Here is a 16258-nt window from a genome sequence, read left to right as displayed (position 1 = left end):
CAGCTTGCTCCTGTTTGTGTAAAGGGTCTTTTCATATGCAAAAGAAGGGGGAGGGGGGAGTGTCTTATTTCCCACTTGCAGTGGGCTTTCCAGCTACCTTTTCAACAGAGCTAAACTGAAAGCTTCTAAGTAAGTTTTTAAACAGTTTTATACTGGATTTTTATATCCGTATCTGTGCATCTTATTCTTTATAGTAGTGTCTATTACATGCAGTCATATGAAAATGAGTGTATACTGTCCCTTTTTAACTTACATTCTTGCATTTCAAATAAAGATACCAAGAGAATAAAGAAAATTTGATAATGGGAGCAAATTAGAAAGTTGCTTAAAATGTCATGCTCTATCTGAATCACAAAAGAAAACATTTGGGTTTAGTGTCCCTTTAAATATCACTTCCCTCCAACCCCAGACATTCTCTTTGCCTACGCTTGAGTAAGGAAGTGGTAAAGTTAGTGTCTGAGAAGATTCTTCAATCAAGATTTTTATTTTATTTTAATTGCAGTACAAGTATTTCCTCTAGGGTGTAGCCGTAGTCCATTTCAGTCTCTTCAGTAGAGTATTGGTGGCTTTTAAGCAAAGGGAACTTGTGGGACATAATTCTCACTGTGCTGCCCTTTTTATTATTTATCCACATATCTATGTGAGGGAGAGGACCTCTCAAACCTAGTGAGCTGCCTTGATGCCAGGCAGAATTTATTGAGGTAAGTGCTAAATTTATTTTTCTTAAGCTGTATTAAGGAAAAAATATGGCACTTTATTATTTTCCTGAAATGGGATGTTTGAAAATACTGCCTTACATAATCCCCTTAAGACATTAGGATTAATGTATCATGCACTGGGACTTGAGGAGAATGTTGGTGATACTCTGTCAGTTTTTTATTACGGAGATTCACATAAAATGTCGACTGACACGTTATTTTTGATATGCCCACGATGGGTGGGGCTTGTGTTGTGGTATCTGTTGCGCACATATAATTTCAATTACTGTAAATGAATGAGAGAGAACTTGCAATTTTGCCGTTTTTAGTTAAAACAGATTAACGATCGTTTAACATTATTTGCAACAGCTCTGTTTTGGTTCCGGTTTCCATACACATTATCTCTGGTATTCCAGCAAAGCTAAAGCTGAGCTGTAGAAGCTTTTTGAAGTGTTTTGAATCATTATTTGCATTGCATTAAAAAGAAAGCAATTACGTTTTTGCGGTTCATAAAAAATAAAGCAGTTACTGTTTCTTTAACTTTTAAAGCGTAACAATTTTTTTTCTGTATAAAGTTTTAGTAAAATTTGATATGCTTTTATTTCTGTTAAAGGGATACTGAACCCAAATTTTTTCTTTTGTGATTCAGATAGATCATGAAATTGTAAGCAACTTTCTAATTTACTCCTATTATCAAATGTTCTTTATTTGAAATGCAAGAATGTAAGTTTAGATGCCGGCCCATTTTTGGTGAACAACCTAGGTTGTCCTTGCTGATTGGTGGATAAATTGATCCACCAATCAAAAACTGCTGTCCACAGTACTGAACCAAGAGAAAAGCTTAGATGCCTTCTTTTTCATGTAAAGATAGCAAGAGAATGAAGACAAATTGATAATAGAAGTAAATTAGATAGTTGCTTAAAATTGCATGCTCTATCTGAATCACAAAATAATTTTTTTGGGTTCATTGTCCCTTTAAGATGGATTAAGACTCTGTGTTATAGATTTCAGATATCCTTTATGTTTAAATGCTAATATAGTCTGCTAATCCTTTCTGTTTATCATGTGTTGAGAGAACACTAAAATTTAGGGATAGACTTTTTGAGCCAATATTGTCTAGGACTGATGCTGTCCAGGAGTCTTTTGACAATGTTCAAAATATGCAGCAGTTTTTCTCCTCAGGTGTCCCAACATTTTTATTAATTCAGTGCCATGCTTTTTCTCCCAAGCTCCGTCTGGAGTTTCTTTGCAAGACATTGCTCCCTCATGTCTTCTGCAGTTTCTGATGCATTGTCTCCTTTTCCCTTGCTACAGGGAAAGCGCAAGAGGAAATGTAAAGAATCGGTGTGCGTGGTTTCTGTCACGACTGTATCTATTCCAAACGTTCCCTCTCATAGGTCTGAAGAGGAGGATATTTCGGTGGCACCTGAGGGTAAGATCTCAGATTCAGAGAGTGTAATTTCTTCTTCTGATGCTGAAGTTTTATCCTTCAGATTTAAGCTAGGCAGCTCCGTTTACTACTTAAGGAGTTTTTAGCTACCCTGGCCGATTCCGACACTACTGTCGTAGTCAATCCTAAGAAGTCTTGTAAACTAAACAAGTATTTTGGTATACCTTCCATGGTGGAGGTTTTTTTTCCTGTACCAGATAGAGCTACAGAGATTATTACTAGGGAATGGGATAGACAGTATCCCTTTTTCTCCATCCCCTATATTTAACAATAGCAAGAAGTTACCCAAGGTGGAAGGGGCAATTTCCACGCTAGCTAAGAGGTCCACTATTCCCATAGAAGAGAGTTGTTCCTTGAAGGATCCTATGGACAAGAAATTAGAGGGGTTACTCAAGAAAATGTATGTACACCAGGGTTTACAATGGCAACCTGCGGTGTGTATTGCTATCGTCACTAGTGCGGCAGCATACTGGTTTGATGCGTTGTCCGATTCTATTCGGACAGACACTCCCCTCGAAGAGATCCAGGATAGGATCAAGGCCCTTAAGTTGGCCAATTCCTTTATTACGGATGCTTCCCTACAGGTTATTAAACTGGGAGCAAAGATTTCCGGTTTTGCTGTACTGGCCTGCAGAGCTTTATGGTTAAAATCTTGGTCTGCGGATGTGTCATCTAAGTCTAAGCTTTTGGCGATCCCTTACAAGAGAAGGACCTTGTTTGGGCCGGGTTTGACGGAAATAATTTCTGACATTACGGAAGGTAAGGGTCATTTCCTCCCTCAGGATAAGAGGAATAAACAGAAGTGATGTCAGAGTAATTTTCGTTCCTTTCGAAACTTCAAGGGTAAGCCATCCTCTCCTCCTTCCAAGCAGCAACAGTCCAAGCCTTCCTGGAGGCCCAACCAGTCTTGTAACAAGGGAAAACAATTCAAGAAGCCCGCTATTGACTCAAAAGCAGCATGAAGGGTCTGCCCCCAATACGGGACCGGATTTTGTAGGGGGCAGACTTTTTCCTTCTTCGGGCTTGGGTTCGGGATGTTCAGAATCCCTGGGCAGTGGACATTGTGTCCCAGGGATACAAACTAGAGTTCAAAACTTTTCCTTCCAGGGGCAGGTTTCTGCTTTCAAGATTATTTGTAGTCCAGATAAAAACAAAGACGTTCTTTAACTGTGTTCTGGATCTTTCTGACCTGAGAGTGATAGTTCCCATCCCAATGCACAGGGTCCAGGGTTCTACTCCAATCTGTTTGTGGTTCTCAAAAAAGAGGGAACCTTCAGACCAATTTTAGATCTCAAAAGTCTAAACAAATTCCTCAGAGTACCGTCCTTCAAGATGGAAGCTATTCGTTCCAATTTATGACAACAAGGGACCATCACAAGTTTCTGAGGTTTGCATTTCTAGACAAACACTTCCAGTTTGTAGCTCTTCCATTCGGCCTTGCCACAGCTCCTAGAATTTTTTCAAAGGTTCTGGGATCCCTGTTGGCCGTGCTCTGATTGCGGGGCATTGCAGTGGCGCCTTATCTGGACCACATTGTGGTTCAGGCGCCATCCTTTCAACAAGCAAGATCCCACTCGGAAATGTTATCTTTCCTGCGATCTCATGGATGGAAGGTGAATTTGGAAAAGAGTTCCTTAGTTCCAACTACAAGGGTAATTTCCTTGGGAACCATAATAGATTCCTTATCAATGAAGATTTTTCTGACAGAAGTCAGGAAATCAAAGATTTTTGATTTCGTCTAGCGCTTCAGTCCTCTCCTTGGGCATCAGTGGCAAGATGCAAGGAGGTAATCGGTCTGATAGTAGCAGTCATGGACATCATCCTCTTTGCCGTTTCCACCTCAGACCTCTGCAGTTATGCATGCTCAGGCAGTGGAATGGGGATTATGCAGATCTGTCTCCACGAATACTTCTGGGATTCTCTTCTTTGGTGGTTGTCTAACCTCTCCCAGGGAACCTGCTTTCGCAGACCCACTTGGGTGATTGTGACGTCGGACGCCAGCCTACTCGGATGGGGAGCAGTCTGGGGCTCTCTAAAGGCTCAGAGGACATGGACTCAGTCGGAGTCTGTTTTACCCATAAACATTCTGGAGCTGAGAACAATCTTCAGTGCTCTTCTGGCTTGACCTCAGTTAGCATTGGCCAGGTTTATCGGACAACATAATTTCAGTGGCTTACATCAACCATCAAGAGGGAACTCAGAGTTCTTTGGCCATGGCTGAGGTAGCCAAGATAATTCAGTTGGTAGACTGTCTCACAACTGCTGCCTGTCGGCGATCCACATCCCAGGAGTGGACAACTGGGAGACGGATTTTCTGAGCAGACAGACCTTTCACCCGGGGGAGTGGGAACTCCATCCAGAAGTGTTCTCCAGCTTGATTCTCAAATGGGGACAGCCAGAGTTGTATCTCATGGCATCTCGGCAGAATGCCAAGCTTCCGAGGTACGGGTCAAGGGATCCTCAGGCGGTACTGATAGACGCTCTGGCGGTACCTTGGATTTCAGCCTTGCATACCTATTTCCCCTGTTCGCGTTCCTCCCACGAGTCATTGCTCGAGTCAAACAGGAAGGGTGTCGGTGATTCTCATAGCACCGGCGTGGCCTCGCAGGATCTGGTATGCAAACCTGGTGGAGATGTCATCTCTTCCACCTTGGAGGCTTTAGTTGAGACTGGACCTTCTACCTCAAGGGCCCTTCCTTCATCCAAATTTAGTTTCTCTTAAGCTGACTGCTTGGAGATTGACCGCTTAATTTTATCCAAGCGTGGATTTTCAGAGTCGGTCATTAAGACTATGTTTCAGGCTTGTAAGCCTGTGACTAGAAAGATTTTCCATAAGATATGGCGTAAATATCTGCATTGGTGTAAATCCAAAGGCTACTCTTGGAGTAGAGTTCGGATTCCTAGAATTTTGCCTCTTCTCCAAGAGGGTTTGGAAAAGGGTTTATCGGCAAGTTCCCTAAAGGGTCAAATTTCTGCCTTATCTATTTTGTTACATAAGCGTCTGGTAGATGTACCAAACGTGCAATCGTTCTGTTAAGCCTTGGTCAGAATCAGGCCTGTGTTTAAACTGGTTACTCCTCCTTGGAGTCTTAATCTAGTTCTTAAAGTTCTTCAACAGGCTCCGTTTGAGCCTATGCATTGCTTAGATATTAGGTTTTGTTTTTGGTTGCTATTTCATCTACTCGTAGAGTTTCAGAGCTCTCGGCATTACAGTATGAGTCTCCTTACCTTATTTTTCATTCGGATAAGGTAGTTTTGCGTACTAAGTTAGGGTTTCTCCCTAATGTGGTTTCAGATCGGAACATTAATCAGGAGATGGTTGTTCCGTCCTTGTGTCCTAACCCTTCTTCTCAGAAGGAACGTCTTCTGCACAATCTGGACGTGGTGCGTGCATTGAAATTCTATTTGCAGGCGACTAAGGATTTTCGTCAGTCTTCTGCTCTGTTTGTGATTTTCTCTGGAAAATGTAAAGGACCGAAAGCTACGGCTACTTCTCTTTCTTTGTGGCTGAAGAGTATCATTCACTTGGCCTATGATTCTGCTGGACATCAGCCTCCTGAGAGAGTTACAGCTCATTCTACAAGGGCTGTTTCCTCTTCCTGGGCATTCAAAAATTAAACTTCTGTGGAACAGATTTATAAATTTGATACTTTTGCCTCGGCTGAGGCTTCCTTTGGGGAAAGGTTCTTCAAGCAGTGGTGCCTTCCATTTAGGTTCCCTGTCTTGTCCCTCCCTATCATCTGTGTTCTCTAGCTTGGGTATTGGTTCCCAATAGTAATTAGATGATCCGTAGACTCATTGTTTCATTAGAAAGAAAACTAAATTTAGGCTTACCTGATAAATTTATTTCCTGACACGATGAGTCCACGGCCCGTCCTGTTTCTTAAGGACAGGGTTTTTTGTTATAAACTTCAGACACCTCTGCACCTTGTCGCTTCCTTTCTCTCCTTTTGCTTCGGTTGAATGACTGGGGTTGGAGGGAAGGGAGGTAATATTTAACAGTTTTGCTGTGGTGCTCTTTGCTGCCTCCTGCTGGGCAGGAGTGATATTCCCAATAGTAATTAGATGATCCGTGGACTCATCGTGTCAAGAAATAAAATTATCAGGTAAGCATAAATTTTGTTTTTTACTACTCTTCCCTTTATTGCATGCCTCTTTTTTAAAAAGCCTTTTTACGGTATGTAATCTCTATTTACAGCATGCAAGCTGGTACTTAACCCTTTCCTGCCGAGGTTATAGTGTCTACATCGGAACAACTATTCCAATGCAAACAATTTGAAATCTCGCGATTGTGCGTGATCATGAGATTTCAATGATGGAATTGCGTCAGGGGGTGTCCCTATGATGCTAGGCATGCCCTCCAGACCGCGATCCCACCAGGGAAGCGCCAGTGGCTTCAGGAAAGCCACCCCGTTGGGACGTTGTATTCCGTCCATTGGCGTTAAAGCACAGAAAAATTTGGACGGAATACAACGCTGTAACAGCGTTAAAAGGTTAATAACATATAAAGCTTCTTTACTCTTCTTGCCCTCTCTTGCTTCACCTCTGTCTGGTTTCATCCCTTTATTTATTTTTTTTAATATGTTTCCTTGCATTTTTTTGTGTGGACCGTAACTTTATAGATCATTTTGTACTAACTCAAATGGGGCAACAAATAATTGTACTTATTGTAGAAGGCTGTGACTCATCGGTTGATTTAATGTTTAATCATTATGATATTATTTTTATTGGAGATCTGGTCAAATAATCTCTTTTCAAAGGGGAAAATCCTCTACTGTTGTAGGTTTTAAGGAGGCTTCACTTAACAACAGCAATGTTGTATTTGTGACTTATACTGAAAGAGGCAATTCGTTTTTGAAAAACTTTGAATGTGAGCATCATTGTGGTTAATCTTCAGTGATGTTCTCTAGGATATGGTGGGCAGCTGTAATAATAATGTTGTATTTTCCTTGCAGAGTCCTTGCAAGTTTCATAACTGGGCTTTTTAACTTATATGATGACCTTTATTTTACCTACCTCGAGATCAACCCCCTGGGTAAGTGACAAAAGTTAATGATGGCTTTTTTCCTCTTCCCAAAAATTCTCTCGTCACCGTGTTATTATTTCTGACTTTTCTTTTTTCTTCTTCTAGCTGTTCTGTCTACTGTTTATTTCATCTTATTTCATCTTTCTGGCAATTTTTGTATTCTAGATTTAGTTTTTAATCTATTCTCCAGTTTACCTTTTTTATATTTTGTCTTATAAATGCCTTACATAGCCAATTCTGCTCTTGTGCTGCTCATTTCACTTTCCTTTTACTTCCGTCAATACTTTTGTTCTCTCTTAAGTTGTGACAAATGACGGTGTGTACATTCTGGACATGGCAGCAAAGATAGACGCCACTGCTGATTACATCTGTAAAGCTAAATGGGGAGACGTTGAATTCCCACCCCCATTTGGAAGAGAAGCTTATCCAGAGGTAAGGCAAAAATAAGTGACTCCCATCCAGTGAATGGGCCATAGTATCAGTCGCACAAGAGGCTAGAGGCTGTGCACTTTTGGGAAAAGGGGAAATAGTTTTTGGGGCTCATAACCTCCATTGTATATTGTGTCATTTCAGTAGCTGATTAAATCTGACATGCATGCTGCACTTTGTTTTTCTTGCTCCTGACAAAAGGAAAACCTAGAATATTTTCATGGGAACAATTTCTTTCTGACTTCAAAAACGGGTGTAGTGCAAAAATATTAGCCTTATTGAACATTAACATTGCTCAAGCACAATAAATAGTGATTCTAGTTTTGCACTTCTATTACAAGTCCAAAGTTGTTCTTGGTGGGGGGTTTTATCGCTTAACTGATAGTCTAGCACACGCCAACATCTGCATGTCAGCATGGGTGTGCTAAATCCTTCACATAATAGACGTCTATGAGGGTATGTAACATTAATGCTGGAGTTCTGTGCTATACTGTTAATAATATTTGTTTACTAAAAAAACTACATTTTACAGCTGTATTTTGGATTGCACTCTGCAAAAAAGTATAGGGCACACTAAAAAAAATTCGGCCTCGTTAAAATGCTTTGTTTAGAATTTGTACATTATTTGCGCAAACTTTGTAACCATCCATACCAGAATGTGCAGTATTTGCGCAAAAGATCACACCCTGTGTAGGAATAGTAAAATTGAAATCAGTTGATGGTAGAATAATAGAAGGAGATAAGCAGATTGCAGACTGTCTCAATGATTACTTCTGTTCTGTTTTCACTAAAGATTGTGAAGATACAATGTCTACATTAAGGGATGCTACGCAAAATAGAAACAAGCTTAACAGTAATCTTTTTACAGAGGATGAGGTTTTGTTAGCATTATCAAAAATAAATGTTACAAAGGCAGTGGGTCCTGATAATATTCATCCAAGGGTTTTAAAAGAACTTCGATCAGTGCTAACTGTCCCATTAACTGATCTGTTTAATCAGTCACTATTAACAGGAGCTGTCCCAGATGATTGGAGAATAGCAAATGTAATACCCCTTCATAAAAAGGGCAGTAGAGAAGAATCTGGCAACTACAGGCCAGTTAGTTTAACTTCAGTAGTAGGGAAATTAATGGAAAGCCTCTTAAAAGAAAGAATTATGACTTACATAAAGACAAACAATTTAGAGGACCAAAATCAGCATGGTTTTACTTCAGGGAGATCATGTCAGACTAATCTAATTGACTTCTTTGATTATGTAACAAAAGTATTAGACAAGGGAGGAGCAGTTGATGTAGCATATCTAGATTTCAGCAAAGCATTTGACACCGTCCCACACAATAAACTTATTCACAAACTATATCTCCTTGGTCTAGATTCAAAAATTGTGAACTGGGTGGAATGCTGGCTTAAGGACAGAAAACAAAGTGTCTTAGTAAATGGAGTTCATTCAGCAGAGGGGGCTGTTACTAGTGGTGTTCCTCAGGGGTCAGTTCTGGGGCCTGTTTTGTTTAACATATTTATCTGCGATATCAGCAAAGGGCTACAGGGGAAAGTATGTCTCTTTGCAGATGATACAAAAATTTGCAACAGAGTGGATGTTCCAGGGGGGGTAGACAAAATGAGAAGTGATATACAACAATTGGAGGATTGGACAATCGACTGGGGTCTAAAGTTTAACACAGCAAAGTGTAAAATAATGCATTTAGGGAAGAAAAATCCAAATGTTAATTACAGACTCAATGACACTTTACTGACTGTTTCAGACGAGGAACAGGACTTGGGAATTATTATTTCAGATGATTTAAAACTTAGTAAACAATGTAGTAATGCAGCGAGTAAGGCAAGCAGAATGCTTGGATGTATTGGTAGAGGTATTTGCAGCAGAAATAGTAAGGTTCTTATGCCACTTTATAGATCATTAGTTAGGCCTCATCTTGAGTATTGTGTGCAGTTCTGGAGACCATATCTTCAGAAGGATATTAACAAACTTGAATCTGTGCAAAGGAGGGCTACCAAAATGGTACATGGTCTAAAAAATAAAACTTACCAGGATAGGCTCATTGACCTAAATATGTATAGCTTAGAGGAGAGAAGGGAAAGAGGTGATATGATAGCAACTTTCAAGTACATTAAAGGGTTTAGTAAAACTGAGGCTGTGGGTATTTTACATAAAATGGAAAATTCAAGAACAAGGGGTCATGAGCTCAAGCTAAAGGGTAGTAGATTCAGAAGTAATTTGAGGAAGCACTTCTTTACAGAAAGAGTGATTGATTTATGGAATAAACTTCCTCAAGAGGTAGTAGCAACAAACACTGTGGGGGACTTTAAAAATGCATGGGACAAGCATAGGGCTATCCTACGAACTAGATAAGTTTATACTGTTAGGTAAGGTCGGGCAGACTTGCTGGGCCTATGGCTCTTATCTGCCGTCAATATCTATGTTTCTATGTTTCTATTGCACTCCACTTGAAAACTAGGCCTTTATCTTTATAATATTATTGCCCTGCCTATGTAATCAATCTGCCATCAGTGTCCAGAAATTTACAGCTATGAATTGACTAGGAAGCAAGCTAGTTGAGCAAATAGTTTAGATGTTTTGTTTCATCACTTTTGATGGTTAAAATGACCAAAAACTAATTCTCTCAAACAGCATAAATGTTGTTAAACAATTTTGAATCCATTTGTATGTACAGAATTCATCTGCAAATGTCTAAGGTCATTATTTTCATTATATTAAAAGCTCTTAGATTCTGTATAGTTGCCAGGCATCAACCCCCACTCTTTCTAATGTAATCTCTATCTCTTTATAAATCACTGTAATAGTTCTGTGCCTGGAGAATTTTTCTTTCCTCAAGGTAACATCAAGGTGATTCACGGCTGTTATAAGGAGAAAAATTATTTAATGCGTTGCTTAGGTTGATGAAAACTCTTCCAGCTGGCAGGGCTACATCTTTTGCAAAGAAATAAATTTAACTGCTCAGAAATCAATAATGCTTACGTTATCCAGTAGATATGATTGATTGCTATATAGGAGAATCTTTCTGTTCTATGGTTTCCTGGATTATATAATGTTCTTGAGACAATTCTTAGATTTAAAAATGCTGCATATTTATGGTTGGGCGCTTCTGTCTTTTTGTGTAAATATCATATAGAACACACCTATGGGATTTATCACAACCCTTGAGAAAAAAATATTTCCAACAGAAAAAACACCATTAAAAGCTATGGGGATATTTGCTGATAAATCATTTTGATATGTTTTTCTAAAAGACTGAGCAACCCAATAGGTATTATGTTATCTTACACGTAAAGAGAGAAGCCCCAACCAGAGAATAAACAAACGCATGATCGCTCTGTAGCTTCTCTCTTTGTGCGTGCTCATTTTAACACTTGGGGATTAGTCCCACATTGATGATAGTGGGAAACCAGATGTGTACTTATTGCCCAATGCGCCTAGAGGGATATAGCTGTGTCTCACTGACAGTGCCTACAGAGTGCCAAAACTGTGGTTACTGTGGGTCTCATTCAGAGAGAGAATGACAGGTATTTCAGGACTTGACTGCCTTTTTAGGCAGGATCAGACTGATGTGTATATACAGGAGGAAAGTTCCTGTCTGTGAAATGTTCATTATGGGCAAAAAGAAACTATTCTTGAGGTGGTGAGTAGTCAAAGGACAAGCTTTTGAGTATGCTTAAATAGTATCTTCCCAACTTTTTTCAAATCTAAACTGGGGTTAAGAGTAAGGGGACAAGGGCCTTGGTAGCCCAGAACATAGATTGGTTAGGCTATCTGGGCATAATGTGGCTGTGTTATTGAAAGGCTGTGACAATTACAAACCAGTGGGTCAAATACAGTTTTCAGTAGCTTTTTCAAATTTTTAGCAAACATTTGGCAAAAGTTTGTTTAAACTTAAAGGGACAGTAAAGTCACATTTTAAAGTTTCATGATTCAGCTAGAGCATACAATTTTTTTAAACAACTTTTCATTTATTTTTTATTTAGAGATCATAATTGTGTATTTTTGGAATTAAAGTGTATCATGAAAAAGAAAGGGACCATTTGAAAGTAAGAGCAGAAATCTTGAAATTAGATTGTTTAGGGCTATGGATGTTTGACATATTCTTAAGATTCTAACTTTGAGGATTTTTAATATCTTAAGTATAGCAGCCAAATATGTTGAAACCTTCATAATGAATTAGACATGACATTTTGACGAAGAATAAAACACCTAGGAAAAATCTGATCAAAGTAGAAAATGATGGGTAACTGAAATTAATTACTAATTATTTCGCAAAAAAGTCATTATCCTACTCAAAACAAGCAAACAGATATGACAGTACAGGAATAATTTATGTCTTATTTTTGTAGACAGACACAAACAATATGTTTTATGAAATGTGTTGTTGGTCACCCATGGGCAAATACTTTGTGAAAACCCTGTTATGTTTTATTGTATTTATCAAACAAAGCTAGTTGAGCTGCAGATTAAATTAATCCATATACTAGCAGATATAGAGGCACGCTGGACCAAAGAAAGTGTCTTTACTTACTTATTTTTAAAGACACAATGAGTCCACGGATTTCATCCTTACTTGTGGGATATTCACCTCCTGGTCAGCAGGAGGAGGCAAAGAGCACCACAGCAGAGCTGCTATATATAGCTCCTCCCTTCCCTCCCACTCCAGTCATTCTATTTGCCTACGTTAGTGATAGGAAGAGGTAAAGTGAGGTGTTAGATTAGATTCTTCAATCAAGAGTTTATTATTTTAAAGTAGTGCCAGAGTGTGCTGCTTTGTTCTAGGGTGTAGCCGTAGTCCATATCCATCTCTACTATAGAGCTTTTGGTGGCTTTAAAGCAATGGGAACTGGTGGGGCATAATTCTCACTGCGCCTCCCATGTAATTGTTTGCTGCCCTTACCAAGAAAATCTGAGGGATATTTGCTCAGGACTTTCTTTCTACATTACAGGTCCATGTGAGGGAGAGGACCTCACAAACCTGGGACCTGCCTTACTTTCCGGCAGGAGATGAGATAAGTGCTAACTTTATTCTGGGGGTGAAGTAGGAGACTCAGAAGCAAGTTGGGCACGTCATTTTTATCATTCCTCATTGGATTTAGCCTTATTACCAGAGGCTTACAGGTAGATTCCCTCAGAGCTTTAGGGAACACTTGGGGACAGTTACACGCAGGCACTGGGGCTGTATGGGGCATAGGCTTTCAGTGTGACACAGATAAAATCCAGGACATGATTAAAGCTTTCATAGGGGCTACTTCCTTTATTTCGAATTCTTCCCTTCAAGGTATCAGGGAGCATAGTTTTCTCTGTTCCAGCTCACAGAGCCTTTATGTTTAGAGCCTAGTTCTACGGATATATGCTCTAAGTTTGAACCTTTAGCGTTTGCTTGCAAGGGGTAGACCTTGTTGGGTCCTGGTTTGAGGGAAATAATCTCTTGAGATTTGAAGTATTTAGATTTTTTTTTTTTTTTTTTAAATAGCCTGCTGTTACTTCAAAACCGGACATATAGCTCTGCATGCTATGGCACTGTGGCTGAGTTCTGTAGCAACCCAAGGGTTGCAGGTTTGATCCCCAGCAAGGTCAACTCAGCTTTTCATCCTTTCGAGTTCAATAAAATAAGCAGCGCCTTGAGACCCTTATGGGTGATAAGCCGCGCTTTACAAGTACCCAATACATACATGCATATACAGAGATGGCAGAAGCTCTGTTTATTCCAAGAAAATTGTTATCCAGGGATACAAGTTGGAGTTCAAAGGTTTTCCTTCCAGAGGCAGTTTTCTGTCTTTAGGATCATCTATTGATCAGACTAAGGAGAGGCGTTCTTACACTACGTAGGAGACCTCTGACCTGGGAGTGATTTTCAGTTCCAATACAGGTACAGGGTTTTCTGTATCCCATTCGGGTTGTGGTCCCCAAAAAGGAGGGATCGGAGATTAAGGAATCTTCAGTCCATCGTATTTTTAAGTATACCGTCCTTCTAGATGGAAACTCTTTGTTCCAATTTTCCTTTGATCCAAGAGAGTCATTTTATGTCAGTGCTTCGGTTACGGGGCATGGCAGTGGCGCCCTATCTGGATGACATCCTAGTCCAAGCGCCGTCCTTTTCAGTGAGTAAGATTTCTCACGGACATGGGGTTATCCTTCCTGCGATTTCTCGGGTGGAAGGTAAATTTGGAAAAGAGTTCCTTTGTCTCATGCACGAGGGTATCTTTCTGGGAAACATAATAGATTACGTTTCAATGGAGATTTTTCTGACGGATGTCTGGAGATCAGAGATTATCGATACTTGTCTAGTCATTCAGTCCACTCTTCGGCCTTCAGCGGCTCAGTGCACGGAGATAATGGGCTGATGGTAGCTTTGGATCTCATCCTGTTTGCTTGGTTCCATTTCAGACCTTTGCAGTTAAGTATGCTCAGGCACTGGATCGGAGATTGTACAGATTTGTTTCCTCAAGTACTACTGGAGCAGGAGACAAAGGATTCTCTTCAATGGTGGTTGTCTCTGGATCAGCCTTTCCGGGGGAACCTGTTTTCACAGGCCATTTTGAGTGATTGTGTCAACAGATGCCAGCCTTCTAGGGTGGGGAACAGTCTGGGGCTCACTCAGGGGGTTTGGACTCAGCCAGAAGTCTGTTCTTCCTATAAACATTCTGGAGCTGAAAGCGATTTACCATGTTCGTCTGGCCTCAGTTAGCCTCGGTCCAGTTTATCAGGTTTCAGTAGATTTATTTCTTGTTGCTATTTCTTCTGCTCGGAGAGTGTCAGAGCTCTCGGCATTTCAATATGAGTCTCCTTATCTTATATCCATTCAGATAAGGCAGTTTTACATACTAAATTAGGATTTCTTCCTAAGGTTGTTTCTAATCGGGAGATTGTTGTTCTTTTCTTGTGTCCTAATCCTTTTTCTCAGAAGGAAAGACTTCTGCTCAGTTTGGATGTGGTCGGTGCTTTAGAGTTTTACCTGCAGGCGACTAAGGACTGTCGTCAGTCTTCTTTGTTTGTGGTTTTCTCAGGAAAACGCAAGGGAAAGAAAGCTATGGCTACTTTCTTTTTGGCTGAAGAGTATCTTACGTTTTTCATATGAGACTGCTGGACAGAAGTCTCCAGTGAGAGTTACGGCTCGTTCCACTAGGGCTGTTGCTTCCTCATGGGCATTCAAAGATGAAGCTTCTGAAGAACAGATTTGCAAGGTTGCAACTTGGTCTTCTCTTTACACTTTTTCTAAATTTTACGAATTTGATACTTTTGCCTCGGCTGTTTTTGGGAGAAAGGTTCTCCAAGCAGTGGAGCCTTCTGTTTAGGTTTCCTGTCTTGTCCCTCCCTTTTCATCCGCGTACTCTAGCTTTGGTATTGTATCCCACAAGTAAGGATGAAATCCGTGGACTCATCGTGTCATTAAAAAGAAAAGACAATTTATGCTTACCTGATAAATTTGTTTCTTTTTAGACACGATGAGTCCACGGCCCGCCCTGTTCTTTGAGACGGGTTATTAATTTTTGTAAACTTCAGACACCTCTGCACCTTGGCTTTTCCGTTCTCTTCCGAACTTCGGTCGAATGACTGGAGTGGGAGGGAAGGGAGGAGCTATATATAGCAGCTCTGCTGTGGTGCTCTTTGCCGCCTCTTGCTGACCAGGAGGTGAATATCCCACAAGTAAGGATGAAATCCGTGGACTCATTGTGTCTAAAAAGAAACAAATTTATCAGGTAAGCATAAATTTTCTTTTTTTGTGTGGTACAAATATTCACTTGGACCACAGTAGAATTGCATAATGAAAAGAAAAACAAATAGCAAAGCAATAACACTTACTTTGAATTTTAAATAAGCAGTATTTTTCATGTGACAGACATCAGTCAATCACAGACAAATATATGTATACCCCGTGAGCTGGTGCCTCAGAAAGTGTGCCTCATAAAAAGATTGTGCAAAATGTGATAATAGAAGTAAATTGGAAAGGGTCTTAAAACTGCATGCTCTTTCTAAATCTTGAAGTTTTTTTTTTTTTTTTTAATTTTTTTTTTATTGACTTTAGTTTCCCTTTAAAGTAAATTAAAAAAAAATATGATCACCTTTATTTGTTCATAATTTAAAAGCTATACTATGCTGCTACACGTTCTGACACCCATAGGGGATTTCATTAAAACCCCTGATCTGCATACAAAATAAAATGTTTTTTAAAATAGTATTTTACATGGCTTTGGAAATCATGTAATTCTGTAATACACCCCTTGCAAACATGTTAAGAATGTTAACCTGGTTTCATTTTATGTGAGTAATCAAAGGCCAGATGTAAATGAGCTTTTTAACTGATCTAAGTAATCGGGGTCAAGTAAACAGCAGCATTCTTAGGTACACAGAATGTACTCCAGTGAAAAGCACAAGTTGTAGAGGTGAATTACCTTTTTAATTGTAATGACCATGTAAAATATCCGTTATAAACCTGTCTAGCCTTTTTAAATAGTTTTGCCCTTTTTTGCCATTATACCTGCATTGGTGGCCATTCCATCGTTTGCCTGCTGTTAACCAGATGGTCCATCGAATGATTATATAATCTTCTAGCCCTTTCCCACCATAAGTTAAAAAGAACCTTAAGCTCATTGGCTGTCTTCTGCACTTCTCTTTGACATCTCTCTTACCTTC

At 39.8% G+C, this 16258-nt stretch overlaps 1 protein-coding gene across 2 annotated transcripts in view; it reads left to right on the top strand.

Annotated features, from left to right (window-relative positions):
- ACLY (ATP citrate lyase) overlaps positions 1-16258 on the top strand; it is a 179777-nt gene that overhangs the window by 43522 nt on the left and 119997 nt on the right. For both annotated transcript variants that reach the window (XM_053698912.1, XM_053698904.1), the window contains exons 6-7: positions 7104-7183; positions 7476-7606. In XM_053698912.1, the coding sequence (XP_053554887.1) occupies positions 7104-7183; positions 7476-7606 (211 nt within the window). The remainder of the gene's footprint in view (positions 1-7103; positions 7184-7475; positions 7607-16258) is intronic.

This window comes from Bombina bombina, chromosome 1, assembly GCF_027579735.1.
Source record: "Bombina bombina isolate aBomBom1 chromosome 1, aBomBom1.pri, whole genome shotgun sequence".
NCBI classification, from domain to species: Eukaryota; Metazoa; Chordata; class Amphibia; order Anura; family Bombinatoridae; genus Bombina; species Bombina bombina.
The sequence above is the reverse complement of the archived record's forward strand: the minus strand, read 5'-3'. Positions and strand labels throughout refer to the sequence as shown.